Raw genomic sequence first — 15,917 nt, 5'->3', positions numbered from 1 at the left:
GGCATCCCCTAGTAGGTAACGACGTTCGTCTACTCCTTTCTCTAGGAACGGACGACATACCTAGTCCTAGGAAGGTACACGTCCGACCCGGTGAAGGCAGAGACTAGAATACCTTAGGGATCTACTCTCTCCCCTATCCTGTTTCTGATATTTATGTCGGATCTAATCCCCCTACTCACCTCTCCGCAAACCTCAGCATCGGGGTTCGTAGACGATACAAACATCCTAGCCTAGTCAGACTCGACAGAAGAGAACTGTCGCCTCCTTAAAGATAGGCACAAGAAATGCGAGGAGTAGGTAAAGAAGCATAGTGCCCGGTTCGCCCCTAAAAAGTACTAACTTATACACTTTAGTAAAGCGAGAACATACTATAATATAAAGGCGGCGGTAAGGATCCAAGGCTACGAGACCAAGCCATCAGCGGAGCTACGAGTACTAGGGATCTAGCTCGACCCGAAGCTAAGCTAGAATGTACAGATTAAGAAAGCCTAGAGTCGAGCGCAAGTTAATGAAGCCTCGATAAAGAGGCTTACGGCATCTACATAGGGAGCAACATTCGATAAGGCAAGAGTAATGTATAAGGCGATCGTTAGACCAGCTATGTTATACGGGGCACAGATTTAGGGAACAGGAGGCGTAGGCAAGCCGATCCCGAAACGGATAGAGTAACCCCTAAACAGGACACAGGCAGGTAACCTACATAGGGTACTAGGCGTATACAAGACAACGTTAACAAGCACGGTAGAAATGGAGACAGGAATACTACTAATCGGCCAGTACATCCGGGGAATAAGAATTTAATACGCGGCAAAGACGACAGGTTACCTAGTACAAACCACGATCTAGGAGGCAAAGAATAAGATAGAAAGCCGCTACCGGAGAGGGGCAGGACATAGGACAAGCCAAAAAGAGGATGACCTTACTACCTTTACGGCCGTACAGACAAGCACCGAATGGCTAGCACGAAAGGAGGAGGAGCGTAGGACTCGCTAGGCCGGCGGGAGCAAGGCTAAGACCTAAAGCCTAGCGGAACAGATAGCGAGCTGCCTATGGGAGCAGGACTGGAAAAGGAAGCCCCCTAAGACAACAGGCCCGATAGCGCTCCGAGCCTTCTAGAGACACAATTACCAGCTATATAGGGACCTGACAAGGGCCGAAGCAAGCATAGCGATCCAAATCAGGTCCGAACACATTGGATTAAGGGCCTACCTGTTCAGGAGACGCGCACTAGACATCTATAGCCCAGCCTGCTAGTGTGGCTACCCATCGTAAAACCCAGAACATATGCTACTACGATGCCCGTAGTGGGCGAGAGGCAGGGGAAATTGGAGGCACCGAGCGGGAAGGAGAGACTACAAGTCAATCATTAGGGACAAAGGCAACATTCGCCGAATCTCTCGGTGGATACTACAGTAGGGATACCTCTAGTAGTTTAGCCTCGCGAGCGAGACGGAGGAGTGGATAGACAAGAGGCGGAAGCGAGGGGGGTTGCAGATAGGGTAGTCATCAGGGCAGGCCCATGACACTAGCGTACCCCTAACAAGGGAAATTTAAGACGACAACTAGGAGGAAAAGACAGGCGGGAAGGAGGAGGGGTTTTCACCAACACGGTTTCCCCTCTATATATACAAAAACAAGATAGCATAGCTGCATAGGCCAAAGGGCACTACAACAGCTTAATGAAATATCTATCTATCTATCTATATATATATACATGCCCTCGTCTCTTGGCGATGTCGTGGTTGCATTTCATATTCGCGCAGGTCCCAGCCAACGTGGCCTTTGACTGCATAAACGTGTGCTACGGAGGTTGTTGCACATAGGACAAGTTAGCCTCGGCACAACTGATTGGTGTCATGGCTCGCCTAGAGGATTACACTGCCGAGTTGAGCTGCTCTCCTGCTTGAAGTAGCAAAATGCACGTCAATCTGGTGTAGATGGATGCAGCCGTCTGCATGCTGTCGCTGAACCTCCTCGCCTCTCCATCGTGACGGTGTCGGTATCTCTTTTCGAACTGAAGCGAGCGGATCCGCAAGAAGTAAAAGGCATCCAGGCATCAACTACTCGTAATTGCAGGTAACGGTCTGCAAGTCATGATGAGGTGTGGTAAGTTGATGTGAAAGAGTAGAGAGCTGCGCAAAAGGCAAGTCTTGGCCTTGGCTTGGATGAGATTGCATGTTTCTCAGGCTCTCAGCTATCTGTCTTCCTTTCAATCTCGCGACTCGACAAGTCCGATCATAGGATCGTACGGCGACATCATGAATCAGCGCGCAGTGTCATTATAGAAGCCGCTGGCGATGACCTGAACGACAGTTGCGATTCCACCATTTATGAGCGACTTCCGGTCATGTCGTGCAGGTCGATTCCACTGCACGAGCACAACCCGCTACCTCTCTCTGCATCATCGATGGCATAGATGGAGCGACGTGCCGGACTCACTAGATGCGGCTGTAAGCATGGACTGCACACGGTCGAATCGAGCAAGGGCTACGGTACTCGCACATCCTTCAGCCGGGCCAGCCTGACACCACTTTCCACTGAAGAAGAAACACATAAAGCATGAGGACATCTCTGTGATGCCACTATACAAGCTGCAGTCCAGCGTTCAGGATGGCTCAATACAGATATGGATGCGCAGGTGTGCCGATTACGCTGCCCAAGACCACTTCGCCGTCTCTGCCAACGACAACACTTCGATACATTCTCTCGCGCTCATTACAATGCTCGTGCCTAAGTACCCAGAGTCGCCTTCGCATTCAAACATTATCACCCGCTACAATTCTCCGCTCCTCTATTATCCCAGCTCTTATCCACTGCCACATCTTACGCCACTGCCACTCGTTCCCTCTTGCTGATGATGTACCAAGCATGAATCACTCCCGGAATCCATCCTAGAATACTCAGGCAGATATTGATCAGAAAATCGGCACCGCATCCAGCTTTGAGAACGACTGCGACGGGTGGGAGGAAGATCGCGAGGAAGTAGAGGCAGACGTTGCTTGTTGAAGAAGCCATGGTTTGTGCAAGCTCTTCAAGATGTCAGTTTCAAATACTCTTTGCAAGAGTAGAAATGGGCCTTACGCTGAGATTGAAAGCTGTGTGATGACCGCTGGTATCTGTTTTCAGTAAATGTATGTCTTTTGATCGCGTCCGAAATACTAAAACTAGGCGAAATCAGATTCTACGTCGCAAGAGGATCTGCCATCACTTTATCGTCTTGCGGACGACGCGTCTAAACGACTACACTTCGTCTTCCGCGCCGCGGTCTCTTCGCGACAGATCGGCGCCAGGCACCGGGAGTGACGTTGGAAGGAAGTTTGTCTCGAACGAAAGTGAAGCTCGCTCGGTAGCCAATCAAAATCGAAGTGTATACAGGGGTGTCTTGCTCGTATAGTAAAATGTGCTGTTGGCGGTTGTGAACCTCCAAAGGTAGGCGTAGCGGAGTGGAGCTCTCTACCAACCCTTCTAGGCTACAAAGTAGCATGCGATCCACGCTACCGCTACCCGACGTACAGTGCTTAGACGACATAGGCGTTAGCGACGAGTATATGTTTGCGAGTTCGCCAACAGGCACAGTGCGGTAGGTCACGTGACCATAAAACTTGAAAGTTGACCAATCAGAGCGGGCGCCAAGGCTAGTTGAGGGCTGGTATAGAGCTTCACTCCCTCGCTGACGCCTCACCTACGTACTCGCAAGCTCGTACTCCGGTGTGGCTAGCGCTCGGTCGCTACGCTTAACTATCGTATAATCATTCCATATGTTCTAATCTGTCTCATCATTCATGGTCAAAAGAAGTTCTGTTGTCGTCTGTTCGGGTGCACCTAATCCTCACCTTCAGCTGCATCGCCGCCCTCTGGAGCATCACTCAACTCGCTCGCGTTTCCTGCTCCGCCTTCGTCTGCCGCATCGCCTTCCTCGGAGACCAGTGCAGCTTCTTTGGCCTTCTTACGAGCCGCAACTGAGACGCCGCCCTTTCTGGGGCCGTGGCGCTTAACCAAATGCTCGATCGGGCAACCCTCTTCCCAGTTTGCACTGGACATACCCGTTGCTGCTCGGCATCTTGGGCATACCTTTCCGTGCGCGATGAGCAGCTGATGCAGGGGATATTTCAGCTCGTCTGGAATCCGCACGTCGCAGTGGGAGAATGTGGTGTGCCTGTCTACTTTCGGCTCGCCTTTCTTGGTCGACTTTGGTACCCAGCCAAGATATTGACAAAGGCGAAAGACGTGCGTATCAACAGCGAAGGATGGTCTCTTCAGACAGAATAGAGAGACACAAGAAGCTGTCTTGGGACCAATACCCGGCAGACTGATCATCTTGTTGAATGCATCTTTTGTGCTCAGCAGGTGCAAATGGTCCAACGAAATAATGTTCCGCTTTGCTTTGGCGACTTCATCTTGCTTCTCCTTCTCCGGTTCGTTCTCAGCGCCGGCTGGATCGTCCGATGGATTCATCAAAGCCGCCTTCCTCTCTTGATTTTCCTCGTAAGCAATCTGTATAATCGCCTGGATGTCCTTCGACTTGACCTGGGCAAGACCACCGCGTTCGATGGCTTTGAAGACTTCGTTCTGAGGCGCCCTCCTTACAGCGTCCCAGTCTACACTGCCCTTGCCGATGCCCTCCTTGATAGTGCCGAACCGTGCTACGAGGCCTCTGAACGCTGTGCTTGAGTTATTGTTTGTGGTGTTGGCGCTGAGTCTTGTTCGAATCAGAGCATCGAGCACCGAGGGCACTTCTCCACAGCCTGCCACATCCAGCGAGGGAGCCGGTATAGCTTCTGGGACTGTGACTGAACCATGCGTCTTCTCCAGTAGACGAGTGACTTCGAAGCATTCCTCAGGAGTCGGTCTCAGGTAGTCCGGGAAAGGCGTCTGGCCGAGTATGACTCCGTAGTTTGCCTTCTTTGGAGTCTTCTTGGGCGTAGGCTTTGTTTCTTCGACATTTTCGACGTCCTCGAGCTTGACCTCGGCACCGTCTGTATTTTCCTCATCTTTCCTGCTACGCTTCGCCCGCTTCGGAGGTGGCGCATCTTCCGCGCCTGGTGTAGGTAGAGCTGGTCCTAGATTGTGGGGGAGTTCGTTTACGTCGAAGTCCTCTTGCTTAACAGCCCTTCTTGAGCGCTTCTTGCCACTTGCAGGTGTCACTGGTGCCTCTTGCTTCTTGGTCACTTTCACGTTGGCTGCACCTTTGGCGACTTTTTTACCCTGTCCAGCAAGTGGTGTTGCAGGCGGGCTTGATAGCTGCTGTGTCTCGGTCGCTGTCGTGCTCGCTCTGGCTGCTGCCGCGCGTGTTGTTCGCGCCATGTTGTGGGACGAGGAGGGCTGCAATGATGTCGGTTGTGTAGATCGTGGTCTGAGCCTAATGCACAGCCGGTGGAGATGAAGCACGATTGTGTATGGTATCTGGTCGTGGTGTGAGGTTGGGGGTGAACGGTGTCAGTGAGATGGTGGTGTCAGTGGGAGGAGAGTTGTTGCAGATGCAGGAGTCGTGTCTTCATGTATGCAGGTACAGGTATCTTCACAAGGCACAAGCAGGCATGTGATGCCGGAGCAAAGTGACAGCGTCATATGGACTCGGGCCTCGCGCTAACATCGCGGCTAATGCAGGTACAAAGATCGATCGAGTTACCCCTGTTGACACAATGATCACGCGTCTGACTTGCAACAATCCACTTTACTCCATCAACTTCACTCCTTGCGAGTGTACCTCCCGTCGACGTCCCACCAGCACGGATGCAAGAGGCGCCATCACCACTTCTCCGCTTTCGCAGTCCACGACCAGTTTTCCGCGGGTTCTCTGGTAACCACGATATAAGCTGTTGCTCTATCAATTTGGAAATATTGATCGCTCCATAGATCTCGTCCTTGGAGTTGCCCAGGTTATGCGAACCATACACATGTCCTTTGGCTTGTGTTCAGACTGAGCCCCTGCTGTGGCGTTAGACCCAATCATAAGGACAATCACTGTTGAGACTCACCCAGTGGCATAGCAAGCCAGGAATTCCAACACCCCTGTCTCCTTGGCGTTGAGACGTGACTCTTCAGCCATACACCGCGTTGATAGCGAATTCGAAGAGGTCACCGCCAGAAGCATTGGACATGTTGTCAAGCACACGTTCGGTGTGTTGAGCATAGATTCTGGAGAAGAAAGCTTTGCCTCTCGCATCCTTTTCCGCTCGCTGCAAGTTCTGTCGGAGAGATGGATCTTGGTCGAGCTTCTTCTCCAAGTCCGGCGAGCTCGACAGGATAGCTTTGCGCAACGCTATGCAGCCATTTATGCCCTGAGACACTTCAGCATTGGTCCACAAGCCAACTTAACATAATAGGAATCACTTTTGGGAACCCGACCAGCACACTGGCTTTCAGCAAAGCTTCACGCATCTTCCTCGCTTTAACCAACAACTCATCTTCGTCAGGCGTTTCCGACTTCACATACTCCCAGGTACTTCCGATTAGGTCCATATGATCGTTGGCCTGGAGAATTAAGATCGCATACACGAACCATGGCGACTGAGGACCGCCAGGAAATTGTGACTCGAGCTGACGAAAGAAAGCGTCGTCTAAAAGCACGTCGTTCTTACAGGAAGACATGAAAAGTCATAGGCATGAAGCAGCTCACGCCCTGTGGCGGACTCGCCCTCAAAGCTGTACATGTCACACAAACTATGCATTCCCCGAAGCGACTATAAAGTTGCGTCATCCGGATATCTATCGGATGATGCGGACCTGCTACTATGCCGTGCATCGAAAGCTTGTCCCGCAACCGCCACCGTAGAGTTGATGCCTCAACAAGCTCATACAGTCGCAGAGACTGCAGATTCCAGTATTGACGAGATCAAGGAAAACACTGTGTGCGATTAAATTTGCTGACAGCTGCGAGTCTTGGAAGGTATAGTTTAGCAACCTTTGGCATCTCACCAAAGACTTTTCAAGGTTCGCTGTAAATGTTGATTACTCGAGTTGTCTTTACATCCTTGGCTTGATCTTGAACTGATGCTCTCTGGGCAGGAACCAATTTGCGATCCTGTCAGCCTCACTTTGGACGATTGTCGTCGCTCCGTCCCTGGCTGGCTTTCGTGCGTTCGCAAAGGTAGCAATCTCCTGGTCGGCATGGGCCTCAGCATCGTAGCCGTAGCATTCAAGAACGGTAGTTGGATCGCCATACAGGTTCGCGCTTTTGATGGGCTGGTGTCCTTCCAACTCGGCTCTCATTGTTCTATCTCTGGCTTCTGAAGCTGCGCCGTCGGGCAGATGCCAGAGCCATCCATTCAAGTAGCTTATCTGCTGTTTGTAGCTCGCTTTGGGCATTCGACCGATCTCGTAGACTTGAATGGCTTCAGCGATGCTAAGGCGCCTTTCTATCGCAGCTCTAAGGCATCGAGCCAGAAATGCTCCGTCTTCCATGCTGGTCGCAGCACCTTGTGCCATATGGTTTGTCCTTCGAGCTGACGTCGGTACATCTCAAGGCAATGCCCGAGTTTCTACGCTTACATGGAATGTGCTGCATCGCCGATCAAGACGATATTCTTCTCGGCGTTCGACCATGAAGGTAATGGCCCAGTGAGCAGCAATGGCCAGCGTGAGATGGGAGGGCAAATCTTTTCGACCATCCTCTTGATTCGAGGATCGTACTCTTTGTATTGCTCCTTAACCTCATCAATGCTGACCTCACAGACTTTATCTACGGGCGGATCGTGGAAGTGGCTTAGAACCATGTTGAAGTCCTTCGCATTCGAGATTGGATATGAAATGACTACGAAGCAGGAACGTGTCAGTAGACTTCACAAAGACGAATGCAGGTGATCTCGAGCAAAACGACCTACTGTATCCCAATGGTGCCATCCACACTTCCATGGTCTTTTTCAGCCTGCCACTATCATCCTCTACCAGCTCGCGAGTCAGGGGATCTTTTCGAACTTCTTCGTAGGGCACCATCGCCCGGTAGGCGGAATTGGTAGTCGGCGGTCGCGGTTTCACATCTGGGAAGAGAGTCTTGCGTACGATTGACTGCACACCATCTGACTCAATCAAAAGACCGAACATGTGACGAGTTCCCTTTTCTGTCACAACTTCCACTCTACCATCTTGCTTGCTCTCTAGCTTGGCTACCCTGCTGTCCGTGATCAAGTTAACTTTCTCCTTCCTGGCTACCACGACCAAGCCGTTATGCAGATGGTGTCTGTGGACGAGCCACCATGGAAAGCCAGTGACTTCTTCCACGTCCTTGATGCCAGTATGCCCGACCTTGCTGCCGTCCTTTCGCCGCAGATTCAGCTCCGAGAATTGGACCAAATCGTCTCCTATAACTTTATCGATCCCATATTTGATAAGCAATCTTGCCACGTTGGGGGTCATCTGAATGCCTGCTCATATCTCGCCTAGCTGGAATGCAGCCTCCAAGACAGTGACCGATCCTCCTGCTCTTGCTATGGCAATTGAGGCCATCAGCCCTCCGATTCCAGCGCCCACAACGCCGACATTGATCTGTCTTTGCTCCATGATGGTATATCATTTGGCGTCTGTTAAAGTCGCGTCTAGTGAGACAGGACAAACAGCGCGCACTCGACTCTTCGAGTGACAGTACAATATCCTCGCCACCCTCGCTTCACGCAAGGCAGCGATCATCTCCGCTTAAGCGGCTGATCGGCATCCCGTGGCGAGGAGAAGGGCCATTGAGAAATTCCGAGCGAGAGTCCCAAGTACAATTGTCCAGCATGGTCGTGGGAGCGGTTCTAATAGCTTTGCGAGTCTTCAATATACTCCACAGCCACGAGATCGTTCAAGTGCTCTCAGCGGACTGAACGATGATACGGTGGACGGACATGGCTAGCAGAGCGGCTTCGCGGCCGGCCTGACGCCGAGGTCTTCGAGGAGTTCTCGTGATCAGAGCCAACAAGTCGTTTTGCAAGTGGCACAGAAGTCGGAGTAGAGATGCGGTAACACAACATGATCAACAAGGAAGCTGCATGGTCCGTGGTCGCCACGCGAGCAGGCACGAAACTCAATTCGGACAAGGGACACAGTGTTTGTAATCAGTGCCGACATCGTCTCAGAATTCTTATCATCGACATCCCGTCACTTGCATCTTGTTCATCGATACGCTCGTTTTTCATGCATGTCGCCGTTGTGTATTCGTCTTTTTTTGGACTTGAACCTTGGAACCGAGCCTGGAACCAACGACGATCTTTGAACTGTGGCGAGACCAACAGAGTGCCACACGACGCATCACCATAGGCCGGCACGGACCTCGAACTTGGGCACTTCTTGCTCCTGCGACTGCCAACTTACTGGATGTCGAGAGACGGTGCGAAGGGCAGACCCAATGCTCGGCTGAAGACCTCAGAATTGGTTCCCACTGAACGAACAACCCTTCTCCCGTCAACACCTCCCGCCGCCGCGAGCGAAGTTGCTAACGCTGACGACAACGATGCAAGGACTGCTCCGAGGTTCGTTGCTAAGGCGGGATCGCTGTCGAGCAGCGGAAGCATCAACTCGATGGCCGAAGATGATGAGCATACCAAAGCCAACCAGAGCATCGGCTTCGGACGAGCAGTCTGCTCTACGATTGCGCTCGGGACCTTAGTGTTTCTGATAGCAACGAACATGTCCATGCTTACAACAATACAAAGCGCTATTGCTTCGGAACTAGACGCCTTCGACTCTACGCCCTGGTTCACTTCTTCGTTTCTGATATGCACGAGCGCATTGGGGCCTTTGAATGGAAAGCTCAGCGCCGTGTTCACGCCCAGGCTCTGCATTGTCGCATCATCTATCATCATTGCCATTGGAGAAGTGATTACCGCATTCGCGACCTCACTGGAGAGTTTCCTGGTCGGGCGTTCCGTTGCTGGAGTTGGGGCCAGCGGTGTCTTTACCATCTCGATAATCATAGTGCTGGAGTTGACTGGCAGCAAGCGCAAGGGACTCGCGATTGGGCTACTGAACTCGGGCTACACTTTCGGCGTCGCAGTTGGAGCAACTGGGGCTGGGTTCTTCCTACCAATTATCGGGTGGCGTGCTCTGTTCTGGATTCAGGCCCCTATCGCTCTACTTGCTGGTCTCATGCTGTTCTTTGCGCTACCATTCGACTTTACCTCGGGCAAGAAGGACACGTCAGATCACAGCACATGGAAAAGAGTGCGTCGCATCGATTATCTCGGAGCTATCACACTCACGACTTCGCTGGTACTCATGCTCTACGCACTCAGCTCGCCGAAAAGCATTCCGATTCTCCCACTGATCCTGTCTGTAGTCGTAGCTACTGCGTTCGTCTTGGTCGAGGCATATCTGGCATATGACCCTATCATACCCGTGGCGCTTCTCAGACATCGTGGACTTCTGTTCACCTGTCTCGGCACGGTCGGCTACATGATGAGCCGCTGGTGTGTGCTCTTCTATGCGCCAACATATGCCATTGCAGTGCGGCAATGGCCACCTTCGGTCGGCGGAGCGATGCTGATCCCAACGAATGCAGGCTTTGCAACAGGCGGCCTGCTCGCGGGCTGGCTACACATCAGGCGTAAAGGCTCATTCTGGACTCCGACCGTAGTGTCCTACGCCATTTTCCCGGTGACTCTGCTCGTTCTAGGGATGCTTTCACACCGTAACGGTTCCCCGGTGGGCTTTATCATTGTCTTGTTCATTAACGGCTGCTCGGCAGGTGCCGCACTTAATTATAGTCTTGCTCATGTCTTGCACCTAACGCCGAAAGAGGGGCACTACATTGCCACAGCGCTGAATGCGACGTTCCGCGGGTTCGCTGGCTCATTCGGAAGTGCCGTGGGCGGAGGCCTCTTTACGAGAACGTTGGCAGCCTCGCTCGCTTCTCAATTCGCCGAGCGAGGCATGAAGAGAGACGACCTCGTGCGAAGACTCCTTGGGTCGCCTGCCCTGGTGGACCAACTGCACGGAATAGAACGAGAAGTAGCCGTCAAAGGTTACGAGGATGGGTTGCAGACGTTATGGTATGGAGCAGCGTTGCTAGCTTTTGCTATGGTCTTTGTGCAGGCAGGCACAGGATGGAAAGGACACGAAGAGAAGTGCAAGGAGGCTATCATAGCAGAGAAAGAAAGTCGAGCTTTGCTGGAAGAAAGAGAGCATAGAGATAGAGAAGACCCAGAAGAGGCCGTGTAAGGACAGGCCTGCGTTATCGACAGACACCATGAGTGATGAATACATGTACAACGATTGCAAGGAGATGAACAACGTACCTCTTGTCCTTGGGTGTCAATGTCCGTGGCTCCTCCAGTGACCAGGGCTAGAGTCCGAGACAGTATGGCTCCAGTGTCGCTCGGCAATCATGCATTTCGTAGTAGGAAAGGCCAGGCACTTTCGTAGCCCATGAATGTACTCCAGATCTCCGAGGCTCTTCACGCGCACACCTACGGTCGTACTGAGCCAAAGTCCACTCGTGTGGCCTTGTTGCATGGGCTCCTGATCGCGCTTCGCTGTGCGAAGGTCCGCCCGAAATGGAACAGCATATCGCTGCTCTGGCTTGTTGCCCGGAGCTGCCGTCCATCAAGATGTAACATGCCCCCATTGCAGCCGATGTGACCCGACTCGAGAGTAAGCACTGAGATCTCGACACCATCGAAACAGGTGGAAGCCTCGCAGCACAAGACGTCTCGGTAGAGGACCCAATCTTAGACTACGTGCTGCGGTCCGACACTCGGTGCTCCGCTCTCGGCTCGATAATATGTCATCAGCCAGGACGTCCACCTGCATTTACACATGCAGTCGTCCGACGTTGCGCTTGACAAGTTGCAAGATGCCCGATTTCCCATCTATTGCCTCGCCGGCCATAACGCCCATTGCCTCGCCGAAACCGCAGCATCATGACCACAATGTATCCGACTTGCAGCTGGACAACGACTTCTCGACACACTCCGCTCACCCGCCGCCCTTAGTCAGTCCCGCCTTCACACCTCCACACACGCCCTTTGCAAACGGTCAGCGACACGACAGACTGCCCACGAGTGTGCCTACTACCGCGCGTGACGCCGCGAGCGAACATGGCGCTCCGAAACTGCTGGAACGTTTACCCGAGGTGCAATGCGAGGTTCGCGCCAGAATTCCGACCACCACCGGCCAGGAGATGTTTCTCCACTTGTACCACAACAGTGCAGATAATAAAGAGCACCTAGCGATTGTGTTTGGACCACATATACGTAGCCAAAGTCTTGACGCTCCGCGACCTGGGGAATCGGAAAGAGACCGCATGATCAGAGGCGCATATACAGGCACGCTATTTCCCGGGCGCACGCATAGCAGATTGGGCCAGATACGGCAGGATGCAGGCGTTGCCGTAAGGCCGCCCGTCATTGCATCGGGAGCGCAGATCGACACTTCAAACAGCATATCCACGACTGCAAGCTCGGGGTCATCTGCGCAAGAAGACTGGAGCTATTCCTCATACCCATCGGAATTGGGCCCACCACTTGTTCGCATACATTCGGAGTGCTACACTGGGGAGACTGTTTGGTCAGCGCGATGCGATTGTGGTGAGCAGCTGGACGAGGCGGCACGATTGATGTCTTTGCCTGCGGCGACGCCAAGCGGCTCCCCAGCTGTAGAACATGCCCCTGAGGCAAGGCTACCTTCTTGTGGCGGAGTCATTGTCTACCTCCGACAAGAGGGACGTGGCATTGGCTTGTTGAGTAAGCTGAAGGCCTACAATCTCCAGGATTTGGGTCATGACACAATGGAAGCGAACATTCTTCTACGACACCCTGGTGATGCTCGATCATACGGTCTAGCCACTGCGATATTGCTGGACCTCGGACTAGGCGGCGAACGGGGCATCCGTCTTCTTACCAACAACCCGGAGAAGATCCGAGCTGTCGAAGGGCCTAACCGTGAGGTTCGCGTTACCGAAAGAGTGCCGATGATTCCTCTTGCGTGGAAAACGGATGGCAAGGAAGGCATCAACAGTCCGGAAGTCGAAAAGTACATTTCGACCAAGATCGAAAAGTTCAAGCATATGTTCTCGAGCACTTGAGCATTCACGGCACAATGATATTGCATGGCGCCTGTAGAGCGCCTCATCTGCTGGGGCCTTCGAATACACATCACGAAAGTCCGATCTTGTTGTGAGATGCCAGCCGCTCAATGCCTCGGCTAGGATTCGGAACTTCCCGCGCAACACCATCTGACGTTCTCCGTCATTTGCGACGTTTGTACGACCGCATTCGCACCGTGAGCAGCAGTCGACCCACTCTCGGTCATGCGGAAAGAGGTCTGCAATCTCTGAGCACGATTGCAAGCATTACGACTCGGGTAGATCCCTGATCTTGCCCGCTTTCGCCCCGCCATCGAGTTTCCGACATCCAGGGCCCATGCACTCTCGATGGTCGTCAGATTGCAGTGTCCCGAAAGATGTGAAGAGATGTGGGCTAGATGTGACCATTGTTACGACTTGATGATGCATCTTTCGCGTATCGATCGCGTCTCAACACTCGAATGCCTCAGCTGACCAGCGGAATCCGGTGGTAGCCTGATGATAACTGAGTTGTGCTTTGAGACTGTAGATTCGCAACAGGTACACGACCGATACAGGCTGGGTCGTGATCCGGCATTACCAAAGCAAAGCCCGGTCAGCCGTTCGCTACGAAGGAAAGGCAGGGTCGCTGCGAGCCTTGTCATATGTATATAATGAAGCAATGTACAGTGACGCATGTATATAAATTGGGTCCGGCCAGTCTCCATCATCGCAATCTCGTGCATGCCGGTGGAGGAGCATGCAGTAATGTTTCCATTTGCGTAAGTAGTCATCACGGCCAATGGGTTGATGCGCGAAGCAATAAGCTTCGATGAGCACCAGGCAGCTTAGCATCACCATGTGAAGTGAATTGTGTTCAGCATGTGAAGCCAGGAGGTGTGTGCACGTGCGGAACGGAGCATCCCGCTTTGTCGATCACCGGGCCGAGCTCTAGCGCGAGCCGCGACAGTCATTGTCATTGGTGATCTCAACTTCAATGTTCTCTACAACAACAACCACATCACTACCGACACGATGGCAGAAGTGAAGCCCGAGATTAAAGTCGACCCGGCGGACTCGCCCTCAAAGCTGGGAGACATCGACGAATTCGAAGACGACACCGACCTCACATTCCCGACCCAGGCAGAAACGCAGAGAGGCGCATGGCTGATCAAGGTGTCAGAGGATATGTGGAAAGCATGGAACGAGATCTATCAGAACGCGCCAGATGGGGAGCAGATAGAAGTCGGAAAGCTGCGCGTGTATCACAGCAAGCCAGACGAGCCACAGAAGGCACAGATCAGACTCCTCACTCCGAAGGACGACGAGCGCTTTGCACCGCATAAAGATCTGCCCAAGATGTACAACCTCGATGTTCGAGCGACCACGTACAACAACACGATCGTGTTCTCAGAAAAGGACCTTCCCGGCCATCGCGCGCAGCAATTCGGGCAGGGCAAGAACCTGGCTGCTGGTAGACCGACAGGCATTAACAAGAACGACCGCTATGGTGGGGGACAAAGGAAGCCTGGCACATACCGCACCGCTATTCCGAAGCAAATCACCCTCCAACCACCCATCGTCAACGAAGCTGTGGCCAAGGCAGTCGAGGACGACACCTCACTCGACTACTTCAAGAAAGCGTACGACAAGGCGCTCCAAGGTGGTAAGAAGACGACATTCAACGCCACCGTCGACAAGACAAAGTGGCACCCCGGTATGACCAACAGCGGCTTCACCTTCGGCAGCACCACTTCGAAGCCAGGCAAGGGCCAGAAGAAGAAGAAGCAGCCAAAGGAGAAGGCCGTGCGCATGTCAACAAACGAGCTCATCGACGCGCTCCAGCAATGCTTCACCGAGTATCAGTACTGGCAGATGAAGACTCTGCGTCAACGTCTGCGACAGCCGGAAGCCTTCATCAAAGAACACCTCGAGGGTATAGCTTTCCTGATCAAGAGCGGCGATTTCAATGGCAATTACAAGCTCAACGACAATACCGCGCGGTTGCTTAATATTGAGAATGGTGTTGGTGTCAAGGAAGAGTCCGCTGTGCTGAAGAGCGAGCCCGAAAGTGATGGTGGTACAGGCGATGAAGCGGAGGACGATGATAACGACGAAATGGAAGACGTGAAGTGAGCTCAATATACCCGGTGGAAGCTACACTTTAGAACGAGGACTGCAGGAACAGTCTGCGGGAGCATCTTTGCGGCAGTGGAGGGTCTTTGTGACCTGGCGTTTGCTTGGAAAGGTCGAGCACGATGTAATCGTAATCTTGAGCAACGAATGACGCTTGAATCACGCTCAAGGTATTGGCGTTCATTCAAGGAAGTCGTTACAGATACCGCGGGCACCTTTGAAGTCGTGGCTAGCATCGTGGTAATACGCTTGTCATCCGTCGAGCGCGTGCGAAGCTCCTTTCACATCAATGAATAATCGTTTCTTTTGCAGCTTTGCAGCGCTCTTAAGCTACGTACACTGTACACTGTAATCGTCAAGAACAGACGGATCCTTGTCTGTCATATGCCATGTCCTGTGCAAGTCGCTAGGCAGAACCCGCCACCATAACGCCTTGAACACCGCAAAATGCTGCTTTGGCATTCGAACATAATCGCGCTCACATTCCCTCCTCCATGCCAACATTCTTCCACCACGGCTTCTCGCCGCTGTCACCAGTACTCGGCGGCCTATTGATACTATCCGCAACATCACCAACCTGTCGCCTTGCGCTGACCTCCCGGGTCTGCAAGTCCCACATACTTGCTTTGGGCGACTTTAGCTTCATCGCTCTCGTGGCCATGGTCATTCCCGCGATGCGATCTCCTCCCGCCGCCTCGATTTGCCTTCCGGCGCGCGTCAATCCCCGAGATGTTGGCGAGACGGCCTTGCTGTTGTAAGTGTTTGAAGGTGCGTTCAAGACACCTTTCCATTCATCCCTCATGAC

General features: G+C 52.7%; 10 protein-coding genes across 10 annotated transcripts; 3 read left to right on the top strand and 7 right to left on the bottom strand.

Annotated features, from left to right (window-relative positions):
* Positions 1–2,823: 2,823 nt before the first annotated feature.
* On the bottom strand, positions 2,824–3,015 carry CLAFUR5_01879 (Plasma membrane proteolipid 3; the record flags this gene model as incomplete). The annotated part of the gene is made up of 1 exon (XM_047901027.1): positions 2,824–3,015. One exon carries the CDS (start codon positions 3,013–3,015, stop codon positions 2,824–2,826), a length of 192 nt encoding a protein of 63 aa, XP_047755236.1.
* Positions 3,016–3,822: 807 nt separating this feature from the next.
* On the bottom strand, positions 3,823–5,304 carry CLAFUR5_01878 (Putative DNA glycosylase; the record flags this gene model as incomplete). Its single annotated transcript, XM_047901026.1, has 1 exon — positions 3,823–5,304. The coding sequence occupies one exon, from the start codon at positions 5,302–5,304 to the stop codon at positions 3,823–3,825; it is 1,482 nt and encodes a 493-aa protein (XP_047755235.1).
* A 737-nt stretch (positions 5,305–6,041) lies between these two features.
* Positions 6,042–6,591, bottom strand: CLAFUR5_01877 (uncharacterized protein; the record flags this gene model as incomplete). The annotated part of the gene is made up of 2 exons (XM_047901025.1): positions 6,042–6,281; positions 6,334–6,591. 2 exons carry the CDS (start codon positions 6,589–6,591, stop codon positions 6,042–6,044), a joined length of 498 nt encoding a protein of 165 aa, XP_047755240.1.
* Positions 6,592–6,966: 375 nt separating this feature from the next.
* Positions 6,967–7,404, bottom strand: CLAFUR5_01876 (uncharacterized protein; the record flags this gene model as incomplete). The annotated part of the gene is made up of 1 exon (XM_047901024.1): positions 6,967–7,404. The coding sequence occupies one exon, from the start codon at positions 7,402–7,404 to the stop codon at positions 6,967–6,969; it is 438 nt and encodes a 145-aa protein (XP_047755239.1).
* An 83-nt stretch (positions 7,405–7,487) lies between these two features.
* Positions 7,488–8,355, bottom strand: CLAFUR5_01875 (FAD-dependent monooxygenase OpS4; the record flags this gene model as incomplete). Its single annotated transcript, XM_047901023.1, has 2 exons — positions 7,488–7,753; positions 7,824–8,355. The coding sequence occupies 2 exons, from the start codon at positions 8,353–8,355 to the stop codon at positions 7,488–7,490; spliced, it is 798 nt and encodes a 265-aa protein (XP_047755238.1).
* A 12-nt stretch (positions 8,356–8,367) lies between these two features.
* Positions 8,368–8,625, bottom strand: CLAFUR5_01874 (uncharacterized protein; the record flags this gene model as incomplete). The annotated part of the gene is made up of 2 exons (XM_047901022.1): positions 8,368–8,484; positions 8,563–8,625. The coding sequence occupies 2 exons, from the start codon at positions 8,623–8,625 to the stop codon at positions 8,368–8,370; spliced, it is 180 nt and encodes a 59-aa protein (XP_047755237.1).
* A 666-nt stretch (positions 8,626–9,291) lies between these two features.
* CLAFUR5_01873 (MFS-type transporter M2) lies at positions 9,292–11,133 on the top strand (the record flags this gene model as incomplete). The annotated part of the gene is made up of 1 exon (XM_047901021.1): positions 9,292–11,133. The coding sequence occupies one exon, from the start codon at positions 9,292–9,294 to the stop codon at positions 11,131–11,133; it is 1,842 nt and encodes a 613-aa protein (XP_047755244.1).
* A 634-nt stretch (positions 11,134–11,767) lies between these two features.
* CLAFUR5_01872 (putative GTP cyclohydrolase-2) lies at positions 11,768–12,997 on the top strand (the record flags this gene model as incomplete). The annotated part of the gene is made up of 1 exon (XM_047901020.1): positions 11,768–12,997. The coding sequence occupies one exon, from the start codon at positions 11,768–11,770 to the stop codon at positions 12,995–12,997; it is 1,230 nt and encodes a 409-aa protein (XP_047755243.1).
* Positions 12,998–14,011: 1,014 nt separating this feature from the next.
* CLAFUR5_01871 (Transcription initiation factor IIF subunit beta) lies at positions 14,012–15,112 on the top strand (the record flags this gene model as incomplete). Its single annotated transcript, XM_047901019.1, has 1 exon — positions 14,012–15,112. The coding sequence occupies one exon, from the start codon at positions 14,012–14,014 to the stop codon at positions 15,110–15,112; it is 1,101 nt and encodes a 366-aa protein (XP_047755242.1).
* A 478-nt stretch (positions 15,113–15,590) lies between these two features.
* CLAFUR5_01870 (uncharacterized protein) lies at positions 15,591–15,914 on the bottom strand (the record flags this gene model as incomplete). The annotated part of the gene is made up of 1 exon (XM_047901018.1): positions 15,591–15,914. The coding sequence occupies one exon, from the start codon at positions 15,912–15,914 to the stop codon at positions 15,591–15,593; it is 324 nt and encodes a 107-aa protein (XP_047755241.1).
* Between the last annotated feature and the right edge of the window lie 3 nt (positions 15,915–15,917).

Source organism: Fulvia fulva, chromosome 1, assembly GCF_020509005.1.
Source record: "Fulvia fulva chromosome 1, complete sequence".
Taxonomy (NCBI): Eukaryota; Fungi; Ascomycota; class Dothideomycetes; order Mycosphaerellales; family Mycosphaerellaceae; genus Fulvia; species Fulvia fulva.
The sequence above is the reverse complement of the archived record's forward strand: the minus strand, read 5'-3'. Positions and strand labels throughout refer to the sequence as shown.